At 40.0% G+C, this 23,271-nt stretch overlaps 1 protein-coding gene across 8 annotated transcripts in view; it reads right to left on the reverse strand.

The window, feature by feature from the left end:
- The window catches only part of ANKRD44 (ankyrin repeat domain 44), a 313,326-nt gene that overhangs the window by 114,714 nt on the left and 175,341 nt on the right, over nucleotides 1-23,271 (reverse strand). For all 8 annotated transcript variants that reach the window (XM_073218499.1, XM_073218497.1, XM_073218502.1 and 5 more), the window contains 2 exons: nucleotides 20,742-20,820; nucleotides 7,061-7,131 (listed from right to left, as the gene is read on the reverse strand). In XM_073218499.1, coding sequence (XP_073074600.1) covers nucleotides 7,061-7,131; nucleotides 20,742-20,820 — 150 coding nt within the window. The remainder of the gene's footprint in view (nucleotides 1-7,060; nucleotides 7,132-20,741; nucleotides 20,821-23,271) is intronic.

Here is a 23,271-nt window from a genome sequence, read left to right on the forward strand (position 1 = left end):
AGACAAGGACAAAAATTATTAGCTCAATCATTTTATTATTAAGTATAGCAGGTATGACATTACTCTATCAAAGTGCTCTAAAAGTTTCTGAATGCTTACTCTTACCATGACAGGTAAGACAAAAAGGTCACGGGCCCAGACCAGTAACCAGGCCACACTGAGCAGAGTTCCTTCAAAGGCTTTGTTTCTTTTTTTTAATGAACAAGCACATGTAAGGACTCCAGTGTTTCTCCTGAATGGAGGTATCAGCCCAGTTAACACTCAGTTTCAGGACTGTAGGCCTTGATTATACTCCATAGTAGGCTGGCCTATATAACACAGAAATAACAGACAGAGGGAGACACTGTCATGGGATGTCACACTGGAGGGAATTGGAGATGGCACTTGCAGTCACTTGATTTCTACTTTTTATGATTTTCTTTTTTTTAAGAAAGGTCACTCCAAGCCTGTAGTAAGAAGTAGAAACACATACTCCGTGGCACACAGAAAAGATGAGAAATAGGAAGCATGTGTCTTAAAAACTGTCACCCCTAATATCTGTTTCCTTACTCTCAAATGTGCATTGCATTAAGTGATCACAAATTACTCATGGAAAAGTAATTGTTTGTGACTATACAGAGTCCTTGCAGGTATGAGCAATGTCAAATTTTATAAACTGTAAGTTGCTTTCGACCAGGGTCTGAGTCTTGTAACATTTTTTGTATTCTCCACAAAGCCTGGCAAGTGCCTTGCACATGTTGACTAGTTTCAGATAGAATAAAGACCTTGGTGAAACCATTAGCAAGCTCTCTAAGTAATAATATGCATGTATTAACAAGACATTTGCTTGGGCTGATAACTCTGAAGCTGCGCTCAAGTCCTGAAGGCTTTTACTCTATTTCTATAATCATTTGGGGCTTTTATCCTCTACTGATTATAGCAATTGCATATTCTGTAAGAACTACATAAATTGGTGCTCAACTCATTTGTTCAGTCAATCAGATTATTCCTCTAAAAGTACCCATTATTAAACTAAACTCACCCTTCATTATTATAATTATTACTAGAGTACGGTTATTCTAAGAATCAGTAGTACAAAGGGGGCTCACTAGAAACTTTGGGATATGAAACAATTCAAAGGAAATTATTTAAGAAGCACTAATTCTAAACATTGGGAAGATCAGGTACTAAATTACTCCTAGTCTTCGATCTCAGTCTGATAGTATGGTATGTAGACAACATGCATCAGAATCTTTTTAAAATGCAAATTTCTGGGTCCAACCATAGGCTTCATCAGAATCGCTATGGGTGAAGTTCTAGAACAGATACTTTCAACAGCACCCCAGATGATCTGAATGCACACTAAGTCTGAGTACCACTCATCTACATTTTAACTAAGGTTATAAAATGCTTACTATCTTCCCTCTCCAAATACTGTCTATATGTTATCATCTTTTTATAATCATAAAGATAATTTAAGGAAAGCAATAACATTGTAGTCTCTCATATAATTTGCCCAATTCTCCTGTCTACTAGCAGATAGCCCACTGTAGAGAAAAATGGAAATGTTATGGCCAAGATTCTCACCTGTCCTTATTCTAATATTGCCCATTGTATATATAAAATAACCTACTCACATACCCCTAGGGGATGTTTACCAGCCAACAGAGTCCCAAGAGTGAACTGTCAGTCACAGTGTCCACCCCGGGAAGGGTGGAGGGGAAACGCACAAGCACCTAGACGTATTGGTCGGGCCTCCGCCAATCACCATTGAGACCCACCCACAGGGTTCCTTCTGGTTCTAGGGGCTGGGAAGCTGAGAGCCAAGAGTGGTGGGAGCAGAGAAGAGACAACAGAGAGAGTGGGGAGTAGAGCCCCATGCTGGAAAGGCACAGAGAAGCCATGGAGCCTCTTGCTGAGCCGGAGCGCGTGGAGGTGCAGCCAGAGCCACCAGGGGGGGCCAGTGCTGGGGAGCAGGAGGCAGCACGTGGGCTGTGTGTGGCTGGGGCCAGACCAGAGACCGACATGGAGACTGTCTTTGCCCCTTCTACATAGCCAGGTGACCGCCATGAGCATAAAACTTGTTATGAGCCCCTTTTAACCCCTAATACTCTGTTGTCATTATTTGGTCTCACTGCATTCATAGTGAAGCTGCCCAGAGGGGAGAACACCCTCCTCCCTGAGCAACACCCACATAGTGACAATGTTTTTTAGAGGCAAGAGGAAAACATGAGGTTTAAATTTTAAATAAAAAAATAGAATGTTTATCCTGCTCAGCTCTGGGAAACATCTTTATACCCCATTGGGACTTCTGTGTCCACAGACGCACAAAAAGAGCCATTTTTTGGGTGGGAACAGTATCCAAAAGGGTGCTCATGTGGCTTTAGGGAAGCAACAGAGCATGCTGGTTGGAATACACATTCTCCAGTTATACTCTCCTCCATTTACTGGCTGCAGTGTCTCAGGCTTATTCCTAAGTTTCTCTGAGATTTTTAAAAATTAGGCTGAATCACAGTATCAATCTCAGAGTGGCTCAGAGGCTAAAACTGAGTAATGCACAGGAAGTCCTTAGCATACTGCTTACAGCACAGTAAGTGCTCAATAAATGTTCGCTGTGACAATATGTATTCGGACACAATAACCTCAATTCTACAGCCCCAAAAAAGGATGCAACCATTTTTAACTTTTCTAACCAAAAGATAGCCTCTAGAACAGGGGAAGTTCAAGCAGTTCTCATTCAGTGCTACTCTTGGTTCCTTATACAAGAATGGCATATGTGAAACGCCCCCTGCATTTGGACTAGGCCAGACAAGGCTGTGTGCCTGGTTGTCGGCCCTAACCGTGACATCTTCAAAGCCCCTCAAGGCCTCCCTAACACTTAACACAGCCTTCCACTGAGTGGGCTTCAACAAACTTGTGTTAAACTCTCCAGGAGTGTATGCATTTAATTCCTTTCCCTAATAACAGCTCTTTCCTAAGGAAGAAAAGCAAAAGAGCAACGGGAATAAGGTAAATGAGAAATAATATGAAAATAATTCACCGTAACACTTCAGAAAATTCTCCTTGGAAGCTCCAAATCTCACTCATCTATGTTATCTAGAATTGCAAAATATGTTTCCTTAGTATTTTGGTAAGAGACTTTCTTCATTTCTTCTCGTACTCTGTGGCAGTAGTCCAAAAAAGAGGGGGATGAGTGAGGTCCTTAGGGAGCCAATAAGGAGACAATGCTGTTTGGCTGCAGTTGTTTGGCTTTTCCTCCCTGGGAATCCCAGCCATGGGGAGGGGGTGCAGGTGGGAGGAGGATGTGGGATTGGCCCTAGATGGGAACATGCAACACAGACTGGTCAGTACCAAGTCTTGAAGGTTTATGTCCAGAACCCATCCTATGTTGGATCACTTTCAGTGGATATGACCATATCTTGATGTACTTTCTTGTCTGTGAAGGAGCTCTTATAATGTCAGGAATGGGTGGATGTTTAATTGATATTATGACCTGATATTCCCATTGCTATAATAGGCTCAGGAAATGAATTTAGCAGTGAACATGATTTTTCCAGGCATAGAATCTGAACAAAATTTGCTTGGATGGAGAGAAGGCTAAGAAACTGTGACTTGTACTGGAATCTTTGATATTTATGTTACATGCAATTTTGAAATTTGTTCTGATTTTGTACGTTCCAGTGGCTTAACTTGGCTTCTAAAACACTCCCATAAACAAGCTTTAAGTCGCTTTACTTTGCATGCATGAAAGATGACTACCACCAGCATTCTCTGTGATGTATACTAGTTCCATGTTAGTAGTTGTGCAGAGAATGTTAACATAACTTAATTCAGTCTTTACACGAGTCAAAACACAACCGCTTACTGAGCAGGCTAGCTGGCAAAAAAAATAGTGACAACTAGGCATGGTACTCATTTCAAGGAACCTATTGTCTAGAAGATTGTTTCAATTAAAATATTATAACAATTTCAAATGGTAGTTTTGTATTGTGCCAAGTCAGCCAAACTGAACTACACTTCCCAGAATTCCCTCCCCTGTATTGTTCCATTTAGGGTTGGCCCCGAGAGAAATCTGACTGCGATTTGGAATGCGTAAGTGAAATCACAGCCTGGCCACTGCATGGGTGCCAGGTACTGTGGCAGCTTGCCCACGATGTCACCGACCAGCTGAATCACAGTGTTGGCATAGGGCAATACAGGATGGATATGCTTCTTTAGACCCCACTGCATCTTCAGTTTCTACCATTCTTGGGCCAGGTATGTGTGAGCACAGGTGACGCATGCAGCTCCGCATGCCATGATGAGGCAGTGAGGCCTCCAACTCACAGCCGGGTCCCAGTCTGTCCCTGTTCTGCCCCACTCCACATCCAGCTCTTCTGGATGCTGCTGGCCTACAGGGCCTTCAGGACCACAAAGAAACTGACGTGACAGCCTTACATAAGCTTTTCCAGCAGCTCACACAATTGTGTAAGGTCTAAATTCCTATAATATCTTATGCTATGTCTCTCATGGTGCCTCTGCTTCCCTGATTGAGCCTTGAAGTCTGACAGATCAGTTACCTATGTTTCAGAAGTAAAGGGGTTTTAGGGACAGTACAGTTTATAAGCCTTCAGTGAAGAAATGGTTTTTACTACATATTTGTGTAAGTTATGTCAGTGTTTGCCAATCTAAGCAACAGATAGACATGCCCGCTCTCATGCTGAACACACACATCCCCTTTGGCAAGTGCTAACAGCCAGATTCCAAAATACCGGGCCAAACCTTCTGGTCTTTCCCTGTTAAGCCTACTTCCCTTCCCCCATCTATTATTTAGGGGAGGCATAAACTAATGGCAATTGATTGAATTCAAAAGAAGAAGGAAATCTGAATTTAGGACTTGCATAGCACAGTGGCACAGAGTTAAGACACCCACAGTTAGTTCTGACAATGGTTACAGAGACTACAATGTTCATAAGAAAAATTCCAACTTTGCTGTGGCAGGTATTCACATGAAGACATCCTCTTTCACAAGGTTATACGTGACCCTGATTATTTAAAACTCAGGGTGGGCTTGCATTTAATTCCTTCCTGGCAAGAGATTACCTGCAAGGGATTTTTTTCCCCCCAGCAAACCTGTAGAGGGAGCTGGTTCCTTAGAGAAACATGTGCCTTTCTCAGATAAAAAGGTTGTTCCATCATTGGGTTGAATGAATTATACTAAAGATATGTAAAGAAGGTAGGCTGATGGTTGATGGAAAATGGATGCGCTGAGGATTGAGCCTTTGCAGCGAGTTGAACTACCAAGGTGGAACTCACTTTGGGAAGGTCACACAGTACTGAAGTCATTTGGTGTGGTGTCTTCTTGTCCCACTAGACTACAAGCTTCCTAAGGGCATGGACCATGTGTCTTGTTTTCCTTTTTAGCTCCATCAGCAAGCCCAGTGTGCGGCCGAAAGAGAGGGCTCAGTAAATGCGTTTTTGAATTAAAAAGACCTGATTCCCATTAAAAGAGGAAACAAACCCCCATTTTCCAAAAGATAATTAAAAGAAATTTACCAAAGAGTAAATGGTCTAGAAAGACCAGGAAATACTTCTTTGTGAAGGAGCTGGTCTCATGACGCCAGTCGCAAGAACTCAAGCAGCCCACCCCATGTGCTTTCCCAGGTAAAATAGAAATAAAATGTGAAACCCTAGGAAGATTCTGAATTCCCTGTGTTCTGAGCCATAAAACTTAGGATCATTTGCCTCACTCCTTCCACGTGGGCTCTTTGGAAAAAGAACACAACCTGCTTGTACTAAAAACTACTCAAACCACACAGCATAGCAAGGAATATTCTGAGCATTAAGCTGTCATTGAGCAAATGTACTGTGAAATTTCCAGATTGCTGCCAAAGAGGAAAAGCTGACACTGATGACAGCCATTGACACCTGTGCCACGGGGGTACGCATTCTCAGAAACACCTCTCACCCCTAACAAACAGCACCTTCTCCAGTGGCAGAGGAGAAGCTTCAATTGGTAAAATCAACTACCAAGTGCCTCCTAGGTTACAGCCTCTTGCATCCCTGGATGATGGGAACCCCTCTGACCAGGCTTCACGGCTTGTACTCACCAGAACTCCCAGTCCCGTCCTGTCTCCCCTGCACTGGTGTTTTTATCCTTATACTTTCTCTGAACCAGCTGATCCATTTGCCTAAACTATCTGATCTATTTGGCTCAATGACCATCCTCTCTGTTCTTAAACTCTAGACCTGTATAAATAATGATGCTCTATTAGCCATCTTCACCAGAATTTCCAGCATTCAAAATAAACTCTGTCTTGGGCATCTGCAGTGTACCAGGCTTGGGACACATCAGGGAACAAAACACACACCCTGCCCCCATGGGGCTTTCTGTTCAGTGACATATCTGCCAACCTGGGCATGTTCAAATGGAACTGATTAGCTTTCTCAGTTAATGGCCTCACTATTCACTCAGTGGCTTCTTTCCCATCTCACCCTCTCACCAGGTTCCAAATCCCACCAGATTCACACTCATCTCTGCTGTGACCATTCCCCACTGCTCAGAGGACATCCAGCTCTCTGCTGTTTGACCCAGATTCTACTCAGACTTATCTTCCACTACACACTGTGCTCCAGCTATATCCAACTGAGCCACCACCGACTCACTTCTGTGCCTCCTCCTCTGGCATGTGCATCCTTCTGCCTCAGCCCTCCCTCCTTCCCCTGGCTCGGTAAGCCCCTACCCCTCCTCGAAGGATCAATTGACATCTCTTTGAAGACTTTCTCTATCCAAGCAGGCAGTTATCTGTTTCCTCTTCCAATTCAATTATGATATGGTACTGATCTACTTACCTCGTTGCCTCCCCCTTCAGACTGAGCGTAAATCAAGGATCATGCTGTCCACCTTGGACTGCTCTAGCCACCCCCTAGCATGATGCCTGACATGCAGGAGTTGCTCAAATGAACTGTTGTTGAATTTTGGTCACCCTCCTGCATTAGAAATAAAAGCCTTTTGCTCACCAGTGAGAATCCCTAATTCAGCAGAAAGCATTTTTCTTGCTGGGAACTGGAGGTGCTAGATTAAATGAGATAATCAACTCACTTCACTTCTGGAGGCAACAGCCCGATGCAGTGGGGTTAGCCACATGTTGTCCTTGGCGTTTACACGAGCTCCTGGAACCAAAGAGCACAGGTTAGAGGCAGATGCAGTCAGGGGAAGTTCTGCTGATGTTTAAGTCAAACACTATATCTTGCACAATCATTTGCCTGGTACAACCACATTTTGTTTTGCTTTTTCTTTGTATTAGTCATGTGCTTTCTAGCCAATAGACATGAGGAGATACCTGGCAGAGCAGACTGAGCAAGTTCAGGAGCTGAGAATGTCACAAGAATTGGGTAAAGACTAGATAAGAAATGCAGTGTCTCATTGGATAGGAGATATACTTGTAAGAAGGCTGAGACTCTTCAGGACTATGCAGATGAAGGTTCTGAAGAATGAACAACTCTTCAGGTGTGCATGTGTGTGTGTTCCTGAATATAGTATATATTCCTAAATATAAAACTTACAATCACATACACTGAGTCATTAAATATACTTATCTCACAGAGCACACAACACCCTTATTTGCCAACTGTCAGGGATGAGCAGCCTTCCAACCAAGGGTATAAGCTCATTAGATTCAAACAAATCTTGTAAAGCTGAGCTCTGATGAGATTTGATCTGGGCTGAGGGGATTAACAGAAATCTATTTTATCCAAGAATCCCAATTCTTTCTCTGGGATTAGCCAGATATTTCAGTAGAAAGAAGCTACCTTCCATGGAACTTTCAGACAGACACATGAAGCCTATGTAGGTTGCACACAGCTCCCTCACACTATGGGGCAGGCAGACAGATTAACACACAAGCCAGGACCAGCTCACACCCAGGGATGTGCCTCATGCTCAACTCTCTGGGAACCGCAGCACCAGCATGGATGGGTTCAAAGGAAGGACAGTATGTTCTCCTTCCATGACACCCTCAGCAATTCTCCAGACATACAAGCCCACCAAGTCTGCACCGGGGCCGCAAAAAGAGCCAAAAGGAACTTCCTTTTTGGGGGATTTAGGGTTTTCATCAGTCTTCTAGTCAGAGATGGAAAGTTTTATAGAAGGGCTACAAAAGAGGAGGTGAAAATAAATATGTGTGGTATGTTTGTAGATGCAGTAAGAGGAGCTATGTCTGCCTTAGGACAAGGATAGAAGCTTGCAAGGAAGAAGAGTAGAGGGATGAATCAAAGAAACGGGAAAGTAAGGCAGAGGAGGGGAAGGACAGAGGGGGTGCCTGCAAGACAAGGGCTGAGAAAGTGAGGAAGATAGGAGCAGGGGCTGACTGATCTCTCTGGCACCAGCAGCAGCTGACAGATAAAAAGTAGAAACCTTGTTTTAAAAAAAAAGGGCAGAAGGAGACTTTCATGGGTAAAAGTGAGCTAGAGATTAAGTTTAACATACCAGCTAAATGGAAATAACAAATTTTTTCTTTAACTAAAGAACACATACCATCAACAATATTAATTTTATCCCATACCCACACTCAGTGTCCCATGTTATCTTACATTATTATGGTATATTTGTCACAATGAATGACCTGACACATAATTATTACACATCTGTATTTTATTTAGATTTCCTTAGTTTTTACCAAAAATCCTTTTTCTATTTTGGCTGTGACAGTTTCTCAGTCCTTCCTTGTTTTTCATTATCTTGACAGTGTTGAGGAATACTGGTTAGGAATACTGGTTAGCTATTTTATACAATGTCTCTCAACTGGGATTTGCTTGATGTTTCTTTCATGATTAGACTTACAGTAGACTAAACATTTGTGCCTCCCCACTCTCACCAAATTCATGTGATGAAACTTTCTCCCCAGTGTGATGGTCTTGGAAGTGGGGCCTTTGGGAGAGGAGGTCACGAGGCAAGAACAGGATCAGTACCCTTGTAAAAGACACCCCAGAGACATACCTCACCTACTCTGCCATGCAGGGACACTGTGGAAAAATGGCCATTTGTAAACCAGAAAGTGGGTTCTCTCCACACACTAAATCTGCCAGTGCCATGATCCTGGATTTTCCAGTCACCAGAACTAGCAGAAATAAATTTCTGTTGCTTAAAAGCTACCCAGTCTATGGTATTACATCGTAACAACCTAAACAGACTAAGATACTGAGGTTCTGTATTCTTGGGGGAATATCACAAAGTGCCATATTCATTACGGCATATCAAGTGTGTGATACTGTTAACATAATGGTCACTGTTGATGTTTACCTTGATCATCTGGCTGAAACAGTGTTTGTCAGATTTTTTCACTGTAAAGTTACTCCCCCAACTTTCTGTACTGTATTGTTTGAAAGGAATTTACTATGTTAAGCCCTTACTTCAAAAGGAGGAAGTTCTGCTCTACTCCTTGAGGGTGTTTATATATATGAGTTATTTGGAATTCTTCTGTATGGGAGAATTACTTGGAGTTATTCTGTACTAATAGATGAGTATTCCTATATAAAAGAATACTTATATCCAAGTATTTCACCAATTCATCCAAGATACAACCAAGATTTATATCAGCACAGACTCATACATATCATTTTATAATTCGAGTTTACAATACAATGCTTTTTTCCTTGTAACAAAAAAAAACAGAAAACAGAACATAATAACCCCTAAAACAAAGAGAGACAGAATATCTCTTTTGCCCCATTCTGATTTTCTTGGTTTGAGATGCAACCAGGCACAAGTATTTTTTATAGGCTTCCCAGGACCCAAGGTTAATGTAATATGCTGTCAAGGTAGAGAACCAGTGACAAATTGTTGCTTAGTTTTTTCAAGCTTAAAATTATTGGAATCCTAATTCTATTAGCTCCATCCAGGCAATTTACTAGAGAAGCTTCAAGCCCCTTACATCAATCAAGACTAAAGAAAATCAGTTTGGACATGCTAAGAATCAAAGGCAGTGGGTATCACCCTCCCCAGAAGCAGGAAGTCCTGGGCTAAATGCTCTGGAGTGAAATGAACGAGGTCCTGGAAGGCCAGTGAGGTTCACGATCAAAAGAGACAGATCTGAGTTCTGTTTCAGCACTTACTGACCCAGTGACCACTAAGTTCTAAAGTGAGGCTAAGATGACAACAGAATAAATACTTTTCTGCTCACTTCACCCGGTGGTTGGAAGAATCATTTGAATTTGAAGATGCTTTTGTAAACTGCAAAGCACTAAAAAAATAATAGTAGTTCTCATTTTCAAATCCCCTCTTATGTCTCATTCATCTCCAAATCTTCAACTCAGATTTTCTAGAAAGTGAGAAGTATAGGAAAGGAAGGGGGAGTCAAAGATACAGATTTACAAACACAAAGAACCATCACTCAGAGTTTGCACAAAGAAATATCTTTTTAAGATTGAGAGACTTAAGTGCTAGAGAATGCTGGAGAAGAGGAAACCCAGATGTAATCAAGAACAGAAAAAACTGAATTTTAAAACAAAATTGCCAATGCCACAAATAAATTTTAGATTTCTTCTCCTAAGTCTTAGTTCCAGAGAGCACCAAATGATCATTACAAAGCCTACCTTTCTGGTTTAGACACAAAAAGCATTTCACCCTTCAGATCCTAGTATTTCCTTTCCCAACATTCTGGAAGCAGTTCAGTCCTTTTAAAATTACCCACTCTTTGTTATTAGTATGCATATTTTACCACAATATCTTTATAAGTGCATATCAGAAGACAAACTTTAAATTCTCTCTAGTGAGTCAAAAGCATATTTGTTATTTGTTCCTAGGCTGTTTCTTTGGTACTCACGTCACAACCGTCACCCAGACATCACACAGTCCTGGAGGGCTAGAGTCAAGTCTCACTCCTAATGGTAAGGATGGCTGCTTCCAGGTACCCCTTCTGACTGCCCTGTTCATTTTTAAGTAAGTCCATGTCATCAAGTCAAACCAGTCGTCTGAGACGGAGAACACCACTTTGTGTCTACAGCTGAATTTGCACCTGGCATCTGCATGCTGTTCCTTTCATCACTTCAGTCACTCCTTCTCTTGGTATATTTGTAGGAAGGGATGCTATATGTATCACATGTGATACTGGCTTTGGGGACCCGATCACTTCAGACTAGAGCCCCAACATCAGTGCTGCTCAGTGGAAATACAATTTGAGCCAAATGCATAATTTTAAGTTTCCTAGTAGCCACCTTAAAAATGGTACAAAAAAATAAGTAAAATTAGTTTTAGTAATATGTTTTCTTTAATTCAATATACTCAAATTATCATGTAAATGTTTTAAAAATTATTAATGAGATCATTTACATTCTTTTTATTTATGCTGAAGTTTTAAGTCCAATGTGTACTTTATATTTTCAGCATATCTCCATTGAAACTGGGCACACTTCGAATACTCAATAGGTACAGCTGGTTTGTGGTTACCATCCTGGCAGTGCTGATGTGCATACTAAGTGGTAGAGCCCAGGCTTGGCTACTCATTTGTTTGAGAGTTCCTTTCAGTTCTAAAGAGCTATGATTCTATTATTATGGCTGTGCAATTGCTTAGAATGTTGTTAAAATTGCTAACACAACCTGAGCACTTACTCTGTACACTAATGTATGTATATTAGTCCATTTAATAGGGAGATACTATTATTATGTCAATTTTACAGATGAAGGAACTAAGGTCATGAGAAGTAATGCACTGTAGGTATTCAGCTAGGAAATGCTAGATCTGAACCCAGCCAGTCTAACTTCAAAGTCTAAGTTCTTGAGCACTGACTGTGTCTCACTTCATAACTAGCCAACATTCATGTAGCGTTCAATTAGACATTGACTGAATTTCCCTTCCACTCCCCCATCCTGCTCTGTATCTTAAAATCACTCCTCTCCTTCTTTCTCCATTTTCATATTTTTTATATATGTATATATTTCCCCTTGATTTCATGCCTTCTTTTCCACCTTTTCCTTTCACCACTTACAATAATATGGAACAGAAAAATATATTTTATTATTCATAGTCTTTGAAAGAGTAAATTTTGCATGCCCTGTGTATAAACCAAAAAGCTAATTCAAGAAGAACTCCAACTGGCAAGACAGATGTGAAAGGATACCTCTCCTCAAAATTCACCAGAAAGAGGCAAATGAAAGAAACATTAACATTCCATTTCACACCCATCAAATTGGTGAAAATTATAAAGTGTGACAATGCCAAGAGTTAAAAAGGGATGGAGCAACAGGAAGACTTACATACAAAGGGTGAACAGGTACACCCTTTCCTTGGGAAGCAATTTGGGGCAACCTAGTAAAATTGACAATGTGTGCACCCTACCCCCCAGCAATTCCATCCCAATCACATATCACAGAGAAATCTCACACTGCAGCATGTTTGTAACAGCAAGAAATTAGAATCCTAAACGTTGATCAAGAGGAAAACGGCTCATTTATATTGTTGTATGTTTGCACAGTGGAATGCCACACTGTCATGGAAATGAGCAAATTTGAAGTTACATATCTATAAACAGATGCACTTCCAAAACGTAGCACTGAATGAACAAATGAAGTTGCAGAATAATACCAATGATGTAATACCAGTTATATAAACTTTTTAAATTTACAAAAACAATTCTGTGTTTATGGATACACAGACATTAAATAAAAGCAACAAATGGCTAAAGAAAACATACCAATTCTGGGTAGAAGCTGCCTCCACAGAGGGAGGGGAAAAAGATAAAGTAAGTATAAAATGGGGTGCAACTGTGTCTTCAATGTTTTATTTCCTTAAAAAAAAAGATAAAATGCCAGTATGAGGAAAAGTTAAGAGTTCTTAAAGTTTGGTGTACATGACCAATATTATTCTCCACACTTTTCTGTATGTTTGAAATATTTACAACGAAAATATTTTTAAGAAAGCTGGAGCATTTGAAGTTTTAAGTTTCTTCATAAAAAGGGGGAGGGGATTGAGTTGCTTTTTCTTACATGATTTTTTTATTGGTTAGTGCCATTCTCCTTGATAGAAAAAATTGTTCCATATAAAGTAGCCCAGTCATAGTCTCTGTGAGTGTTTTCTTAAGCCTCACCCCAGGTGTAAGAGAATAGGAGCAGTATCTGCTGTTGGATTTGTAGATAACCTCAGCTGTACAGTCCAATTTGAAAAGAAATTTTCAAGTTAACCATGTTCTCCTTGCTAGTGTCGGTGTTACTTTTTGGCTCATGCTCTCCTCTCTCCACAAATCACTACAGCTAATCCCAAAGGTAGACTCCCAGCTGTAGAGCAGAAACAAGGTAAGCGCACGCAGGAAGGGAGGACCATGGAAGCCGATGCCTACCAAAGGTGGGGAGCTCTAGAATCTTAGGGAATCCACTGCTATCTCTATAAATGGAATTTTATCACACATTTTGAATATAAGCATCTTATCCCAGTAGCTCCTTCACCAGCCAAACACCATGATACTGATGGAGGCACATGGCATGTCTGCAGTACATTCCCAGGCCTGAGTCCATGTACTTTTGCCATTGCATGTCCAAATCTTACCTTCCATCATCCTCTGTTTCTTCTCCCTCCCCTCTTCCCCTGTCTCCCTTATGCAGACAACCTATTTCTGTCTTTGTGTGTGTGTGCATTACAATGTTCTACCACATGTTTCTAAAGAAAATAACTATGGGTGAATGTTAAGGCTAACCTTTAGGACTTTTTTTTTTTTTTCTGGATATGTCTCCCCAGGCAAGGGAAACAAAAGCAAAAATAAGCAAGTGGGACTATGTCAAACTAAAAAGCAAAGGAAACCATCAACAAAAGGAAAAGGCAACCTACCAAATGGGAGAAGATGTTTGCAAAAGATCTGATAAGGGGTTAATATCCAAAATATATAAAGAACTCATATAACTCAATATAAAAAAAATCCGATTAAAAATGGGCAGAGGAACTGAAGAGACATTTTTCCAAGTAAGACATACAGATGGCCAACAGACATATGAAAAGATTTTCCACATTACTAGTCATCAGGGAAATACAAATCAAAACCAAAATGAGATATCACTACATACCAGTCAGAATAGTTAGTATCAAAAATACAAGAAATAAAAGTGTTGACAAGGATATAGTGAAAAGGGAACCCTTGATTTCATGCCTTCTTTCCCACCTTTCTCCTTTCACCAGTTACAATAATATGGAACAGAAATATATATTTTATTATTCATAGTCTTTGAAAGAGTAAATTTTGATTGAAATGTAATCAAAATTGATTTTGATTGAAATGTAAATTGGTGCAGCCACTGTGAAAAACAATACAGATGTTCCTCAAAAAAATAAAAGTGGAAATACCATATGACCCAATAATTCCATTCCTGGGTATTTACCTGAACAATAACAATAATTTTTTTTTGTTTTTTTTTTTAATTTTTTTATTAAGATATCATTGATGTACAATCTTATGAAGATTTCACATAAGCAACATTGTGGTTACTGCATTCACTCATATTATTGAGCCCCCTCCACCCCACTGCAGTCGCTGCCCATCAGTGTAGTAAGATGCCACAGAGTCTCTACTTTTCTTCTCTGTGCTTCACTGTCTTCCCCACTTAATTCAGCACTTTTTTTTTTTTTTGAGAGGGCATCTCTCATATTTATTGATCAAATGGTTGTTAACAACAATAAAATTCAGTATAGGGGGGTCAACGCTCAATGTACAATCATTAATCCATCTCAAGCCTAATTCTCGTCAGTCTCCAATCTTCTGAAGCATAACGAACAAGTTCTTACATGGTGAACTAATTCTTACATAGTGAATAAATTCTTACATGGTGAACAGTACAAGGGCATTCATCACAGAAACTTTCGGTTTTGATCATGCAATATGACCTATAAACAATCAGGTCAAATATGAATATTCGTTTGATTTTTGTACTTGATTTATATGTTGATCCCACATTTCTCCTATTATTATTATTTTTATTTTTAATAAAATGCTGAAGTGGTAGGTAGATGCAAGATAAAGGTAGAAAACATAGTTTAGTGAATAGCAATAATTTTAATAGGTTTATGTTTATTGCTGCATAGTTTACAATAGCCAAGATATGGAAGCAGCCTAAATGTCTATTGAGGATGAATGGATAAAGAATATTACTCAGCCATAAAAAAGAATGAAATCTTGCCATTTGTGACAACATGGATGGGCCGAGAAGGTATTATGCTAAGTGAAATAAGTCCCACACAAAGATAAATACTGTATGATTTCACTTACATATGGAATCTAAAAAAATAAAACAAGAAATAGACTCATAAATAGAGAAAACAAACTGGTAATTGCTATAGAGGAAGTAGGTGGAGAAATGGGCAAAAAAGATAAGGGGATAAAGAGGTACCAACTTCCAGTTATAAAAAAAAAACTGACTTTCAAGGATGTTTTATGAAAGTTTAGTCGTAAACATAAAATATTGGAAACGACTTTGGTGATAGACAAAGAGTTTGATACATAAATTACTGTAAAGCCAAATGATGTGGGTGTGATGCTTTATAAGAATGCTTAATAATGTGGAGAGATTTTCACAAACTATTGTTAGGTGGGAAAGGCAAGTACTAAAACATGGCATACAGTATGAGTCCATTTTTGTAAAAACATTGAACAGTCTAGAAGGATACACAAGCCCTGAGATCACGTCCTGGCCCACAGTAAGTACTAGGTAATTGTTCGCTAACTATTACTGGAGCAAAGTCAAGGACTGAGGCATAGAGACTGTGAGCATCTGTCACTGGTGCAGTTCTAAGCCCAGGGCAGACCTAAATTCATAGCTGCTAATAGAAGGATGCTTTCTGGTTAAAAGAGAGATTCAGCAATGTCTCCTCAACTGAGCTAGATTGAACTGGAGCTATGAAAACTAACCTGTCACAATGAATGACAGCAGATTTATTTTGCTTTAGGATTTGATCAAATGAGTAATACTTGAGTGCATTCCTTCCTTAAAAACAAGGATCATTACAGATTTAGGCAAAGTCCCCTGGAGTATCCCCAGTGCTGGACTCTCCCCCCAACTCCCTGAAGAAAACCACTGCTTTGGGTCTGATGGTCACCTTCCAGTTTCTTTTACACCTTCATATGCAAATACGTGGACTCTTAGAAAATTTTCAAGAGAATTAAGCTGAGTGGTCAGTATAATATTCATTTAGTGTATTTTAAATATTACACAATTTTTAAAAGTCAATAGCAATTACCATAAGTATGCTTTTACAGATAATGCCCCATATTGTAACAATCTGAATTTCCTTATCTCACTCAACATATTTTTCATATCTATGTTGATACTTAGTGTATGAACCCATTATTACTAATTGCCACATGCATTCCAACATATAAATACACCATATTTTTTATACATCCTGTCCATTGGTATTTCAGTTGTTTCCCATATTTCTCTAAACATCTATAAAATGACTCCTTATGCAAATGCACAAGGATTTGTCTAGGATAGATAATTAGAAGTGGACTTTCTGTTATCATTAGTCATGTACACTTTGGGTTTTAGTAGATAGTCTCAACCCTCCAAGCACTGCCAAATTATATACTCACAGTGTAGAAGACTGCTATGCTTCTCCACATCCTCATCAATACTTCATATTATCAGTCATTTAAATACTGTGAATTTGACCGGAAGAAAATGGTCTCACATTTTGTGTTTTCCTGTTTAATACTGAGAATGGACATCGGTCCTAATACCTTTGTTTACTGGCCATTTGCAATTCGTTCTCCGAGATCTGCTGGTTCCTATTCTTTGCCTATTTCCCCTATTTTTCTATTATTGTTTTGGCTTATGATTTATATTTATACATGGATACTGTATTGCTATTACTATTATTTATATATTTTAAAACTTCCAGTTTTACATAGATGTAAATATGACTTTTAATATTAAAATTTTTTCAAGAAGAAAAACGACTGTGAGCTTGCTGGGCATCATCAAGCAACACCCACCCAGCGTGTGACAAACAACGTGTTGTTTCCATGCAGCTTCGGGTCACTTAAGGAATTGCAAGGTAATTAGAAATCTAGGAAGTGGCTTCTTACAGTCACTGTTTAAGTTCTCTATCCCCCCAACTCATCCTCCTCTGGAGGTCTGAACAGGCGGCTGCCAGGAAAACAGCGTCCCCCCAGGATGACTAGGACAGAAGCAGAGTTATCTGAGCAGGGACCACGCAGCAGTTCATCAATGTCACCCTGCCATTGGCTTCCTCATCCTCTTCCTCCAAACACATCCAAGGGTCTTGTTTACATGTCAGAAGGGGACGTCAGATGGTTTTGAGTTGAATGTTTATCACTGATTTTTCTCAAGGAAGCGTCAAGCGCCTTTGTGCACTGAAGGACACAGAGTCTGCATGTCTAATGATTTAAAGGCAAATGCTTTTCACCCAAGGACATTTTAAAGCTTCAACATTAAAAAAAAAAAATGTGTGGCTATACTGACTCTTCAGAAACAAAGACCCAACTGAAAGTCGACAGGCATGAACCCCAATGACAAATTAAATACATTTTTCATCTTATCCTTATTACCACTTGATTTTCACAGAGATCAAGAGTAAAGTATTTTTAAAGTACCCAAGGATTTTTTCCAGAGGCAATGTTTCTGTTCCTTTAGCCTTGCCATCTAGGAAGAAGCAGAATGAAGGAAAATTTTGGTAGACTAAGTGGTTGAAAAAATCCTACAAGCCAGAGAGAATAATTGACTCTTAAGGTTGATTTTTCCAAAGTTTGGCTTTTAATTATAGAAATACTAAAGGAAGATCATATGAAATATGATTATAATTAATGAGACTGCTTGCTAACGATTTTTTTTTTTTAAGAAACAGACAAAATCTTATTACAGCCCAGGAGCCCTGTCCTTCAAAGCAATGGCCTTGAAAGAATGTATGACGATTCAGTGCATGTGGCAATTTCTCAAAACGTTTTTCAATTGGACTTGTCTTTAGAGCCAGTTTACCCACCCACCAGAAAACGGTTCATGACTATCATCGCACCAAACTGGGGCCAAAATCAACATTGCCTGATTTATTCATCTGTTTCTCCAGACCCCCCCCCAAAAAATCAAAACCAACCTCAAAGGATGAATATTTGTTATGCATGATAGAGTCGAAAGAATGACCTGCCACCAGCTCTAGAATCAATTTTCACTGGGAGTAGTAATCACAGTTTGAAAACTGACAAGAAATAATTTTACAGGAATACCACTTGTTGGTGGCACATAGTCTAATGATTTTATTGTTTTTAACTAGTAGTTACACCTCACAAGCAGTCCCATGGTAGAGGGTAGGTACTTCCAGTTTTCTTCCTGCATCCCGAGACTAACCTTTGTGCATCCCCAGAGTTTTTCTACAGGGTTTTGTCACTGTAGGTCATTTCTCTGTGTGCTCTGCTTCCTATACTCCAAACATAGTCTCTTAACTCTTATGCACTGATTGGTTCACATTGATCTCATTCATATATCTCCGGGCAACTGATTTTGCAAGCCCCTGACCTTCTCTCTGCCTTAATCCTGCCTAAGCTAGTTCCCAAACAGAAGCTAGAGATGTGGTGGTGGAGTGAAAATAAAGCCAGAATTTGGACTGGTGGTTGGCTATAAGGGGAAATTTGCAAGGCCTGAATTCTTCCCTGTCTGCTCAGTAGCATGCAAGGTTCCATCTCCCTGACTAACAAGAGATAATGGCAGTAGGAATTTAGCAGGCTCAGGTTACACTATGCTCTGAAAGTTAATACAGCAAAGGAGAACACAGCTGCAATGGACTATTCTGGCAAGGCCAAATTATTTGCCCAACATGGGGATCATTAGCAGCACCTCATTCATTATTAAACTGGAAAACAGTTTGGTTGGATTCTCTAAAGGGTCAGCTGCCAGATGTAAACTCAGAGATTAAATCATCATGCTCTTGCGATATTTCTTTAGGAATATAATACACAAATTGGATAAAGGACCTTTTGATGAAATTAGAGCCATGTGAATTCCAAGAGTTTCCAAGAGTTTGTCTAAGCTTCCACAGTTCAGTAAAATTTCTGGAGAAGTTTCCCAGTGCTCTCCCATGCCCTGTCTTCCTAATTTTATAGGGGAGGAAGAGAAATTCCACAGCATGTGCCATCCAAAATTATACGAGAGAGGTTAACAGCTCAGTAATTGCAAAACCAAACTGGTGTACAGATCAAGATCTATGGAACAGTTTCTCCAGGCTCTACTGAATGGCCCCCAAGTAAGAAAGGCTCCACACCCACACGAAGGTGATGTGAAACCAAGACTGACTTTCTTAAGTAATCATCAGTCCCCAGATGCCTGAGGAAAACAGGTGGGTGAACTTCACACTGCAGAATTAAAATCTTTGCTTTAATATGTGGAAAACAAACAAATGTCCAAGCATGGGGGGCGTCTAAGACAAAGTTTTGAATTTGCATATTCATGAACCAAACATTTCTCTGAGATTCTGAGCAGTCAGTTAATACAACATTTGGATGGTGGGTATAGCTGTTGGGACCATCAGGTGCCATACCACAAAATTCTTTATTTTGCACCCCCAGTGTTTCTGCCTACAATTTTCCATGGGTCAAATTTTTACTCCTGGGGCCACCACCCAGGTGTGCCCTGGCTCACAGCTGCAGTCTGTGCCAGCACCAAACAATACATGTTTGTTTGGAACACAGCCCTGGAATGTCTTTCGAATCATCAGAAGGAAGGCCTGTTCTGGAGAGCATAAGGAACGCCACACGAAACATAACCTAAGCTCGTCCCAACTGCCAGGGGCTCAGCGCACACGTGTGTAAGGCAGAATGTACCAGCCCCTGTCTTTGCATAGCTTTCTTTGGAATTCTAGTTTCCCTTTACTACTGCAAAGCCTTACTATAGGCCTTTGGCAGAGTTTGTGGGCAGAGGCATTTCCAACTAACTTTAATCTCCCCAAATACAGAGGAGGAGGAAGAAATCCAGCTGGTCTGCATACAATCCGTGCCAACACACACACACGCGCTCCGATTCATTCTGGGGATTTGCCTAGCAGACACCAAGGGAGAAAGCACATACAGGTTTTTGAAACTTGTTTGGTGAGATGTACCCAGCATACATGTTTCCAAAAATGAAAGCACTGGCATTTTTAAATCCATTGAAAAGTAAAGAGAATAATATCACAAAGACCAGTGTACACAAAGGCCAGATTTAACATGTGTTTGCCCTTTTGCTCCCAATTTTTAAAAAATAAAATATTTTATAGAGTTTTACTCTCTTTTATACCCTTCCATGAAAACATCTGTCACTCAACCTGCCTCCTCTATCTAGAAAATAATAGAGGTAACCACCATCTAGAAATTGATGTTTCCTTCCCTTCCATGTTTTGTATGCTTTTATTACAGTCATAGTCATGTGTACATAAACAAAATGTAGTATTGTTTTGCAGCACAATTTAAATATATGTAAATACAGACACACATTTGTAGACTTCAAAAAGCCAGTTTTCTTGTTTGGGTTTTTCTTTTCCAATGAAAAAAATTAAAAGAGAATTCATCTACAGTACTGAGCCTGGTTAAACAATCAGGAATACTACCTTCAAAGCAAGAGAAAAGTTTTAACGGAGAAGTCATTTTTCAATAAGAATAACTTCTAGCATTGTCTTTTATCTACTGGTAAGATCACTGAACATATAAACTTTCATGAGCACAAACATTAATTTTATTCGGGTTCACTGTGGTAGGCAATCTAGTGAGCTGATCATTTCAATTTTTATCTGTAGTTGACATTACATCCAGCTGGTATTTACCTGACAGAATCAGGAGTTCAATGATCTCTGCATCTCCCAGGAACGCAGCCACGTGAAGCGGGGTTCGCTTCTCGGAATCCTGAAACAACGGCAAAGATAAACAGTGAGTCAGGGGGTGGCATGAGATGCCTACTGTAGACCTAGTAAGACATGCCACTCACTCCAAGGCTAATGCTCATGGGAGACAGTGAAGGCCGAACACCAACTCAGGAGTTCTGGAGTATTCATTTCTCTCAGCATCTCCCAAAGCCACTTGTATAATACATTCCATTTTCTGTGTCTGTATGTCGTATGTGCTGTTCTACTCCTTTTAGTGAAGCCCAGATCAGGTCAATGATGGACCACCATGCACTGGATGATGAAATTCAATATAATTACAAACCTTTGGTATGGTTAAAAAAAATCAAACCTTTCTACCTACCTTAATAGCATAGTTCAAAGCTTTCAATGATTTATTTTCTTTCTAAGGGAACATAGTGGAATGTATCACAAGGATGTTAAATATAAGTACAGTAATTGTCTCCTTTCTATCCCTATTAACTGTTGCCTAGACAGCTGCCCATTCGCTTACTGGATGCCCATTATATGCCAGGAAACACATTCTGGTGACAGAAGGGGGACTGTGACAGGCTCAGTCCTTGTCCTTATGAAACTTACATTCAAGTGGGGGGGTGGGGGAAGCCCGACAATAGTCACGTGCACCAGTGGCATCTGAGATCATTTCAGATGGTGATAGAGGCAATGACAAAACTAGAACAGGGTAATGGGAGCAAAACCAGGGAGATGGGGAAGAGAGTCCTTAGAGTGGTCGAGTAAGGCCTTGCTGAGAGCTGAGGCTGATATTAGCATCTCTGTTTCATAAATAAAACACTGTGGCTCAAATAAATGAAGAAATTTCCTCAACACTTCAGGTCTACAGCAGAGCCACAACTGGACCTTCACCTGTCAGACTCCAGTCTAAATCCTTGGCAAGGGATTTAACACATTGTGCTGAGAGGCAGCATGATAACATGCAGGGGGAAAAATACTGCCTCCCCATCTGTAAACTGGAGATAATAATATCCACCTTAGGGAACTGATAAGAGAATTCAAGATAATATAAGTAAACAAAGCCCTAGGCAGGCCTGAGGTCAGGCCCATGCCCACCAAGTGCCCCCTGCACATCGTCAGCATGGATACTTGTGCAATAGCGTCCTTCCGAGACGGAGAACCTACGGAGGGTAAAGAACAGGTCTTACTCCCCCTTCATCCCCTGAGTGGCAGCACACACAGCGATCAGCATTAAGTTGCCCAAACTGAACTGGTCCATGTGCACTGCAGCTTCCAAAAAAGTACATCAGCAGCTCCCTAACAACAGTAAAGCTTGCAGTGCTGCCCTGGAGGTTTCTCCTAAAACTAGCATGCTTTCTAGTTCGAGATTTCTGGATTTGCTGCTGATTTGAATCACCATGCCTGTTATCACTTGATTATACAATCCATCTAACAACCCCTGATTGGCCCAAGGGTATTCTGGTTCCTGACAGTTCAGGCCCTCTGCTCTTCCGCAGTCTCTTTTAGACTATGGCTTGTCGGTATTTTGTGACTCACTGATAGCTAAAATGGATGGCAGGCAGAGCACATGACACAAACTGATCTTCAAACCCATCTATTGGTTAGGAAGTCTGTAAATGTTTTATGAAGGGATGGACTAGCTTTTAAGTGGACCTGAATTTGTTGGAAGTTTGTTTTCTGTGCACTGTAATTACTACAGGTAAGTAGAAATAGGGCAGTCACCTAATTTTTGCATATAAAATAATGGTATGCCTTGGAAAATTCTGTTAAGATTTATAATCATAGTTAACTCACTTATAGTTGTATCACCCTTTCTGTGAAAATAAAGATTCAGTACTCACAAACATGTTTTCTTATAGAAGAATCAAATGTATTAATTTGTACAATGAACTATGTAAATAACTGAGACCAGGCTTTCACAAATGCCTTCTATTTCTATTTCTTCTACTGGTATCTCTGCAAACACTTTCCACTTTAGCTTCATATTCCCTTTGAATCCCCACTATATCTGAAAAACTCCTGTGTCTTGTGATAAAGGTTATATAATTATATGTTCTTCTGTGAAAAGAACTGGTTCCAGGGTTTGGTTCAACAAATTAAACCTTACCTAAGAGGATTTAAACAAGGACTAACCCAACCCAAATTATGACTCATTTGACCTGGAGCAAAGTCAATGCTCTGTTTGAGAACTTGGCCTCAAATAAAAAGCCAAGAAAACCCCAAAATCTAAATCTGCTTGGCCTGTCATTATAGGACTGGCTTTACTGATTCCGTGGTCCCTTTTATGACATGCTTGTTCAAACTTAGTTTTTGTAATATAAAATGGGTGTGTTATGTGAGATCATATTGTAAAAATTCATGATTGTAAATTCCAGTCTTCCTGTTAGTATGCATTTAAAGGTTTCCTATAAGTTCCAAACAACTGTACCAGTTGATAGTCTCCTTCAGTGACATGCCATAGACAGGAACTGCAGAGAAC

This window comes from Manis javanica, chromosome 12 (genome assembly GCF_040802235.1).
Source record: "Manis javanica isolate MJ-LG chromosome 12, MJ_LKY, whole genome shotgun sequence".
NCBI classification, from domain to species: domain Eukaryota; kingdom Metazoa; phylum Chordata; class Mammalia; order Pholidota; family Manidae; genus Manis; species Manis javanica.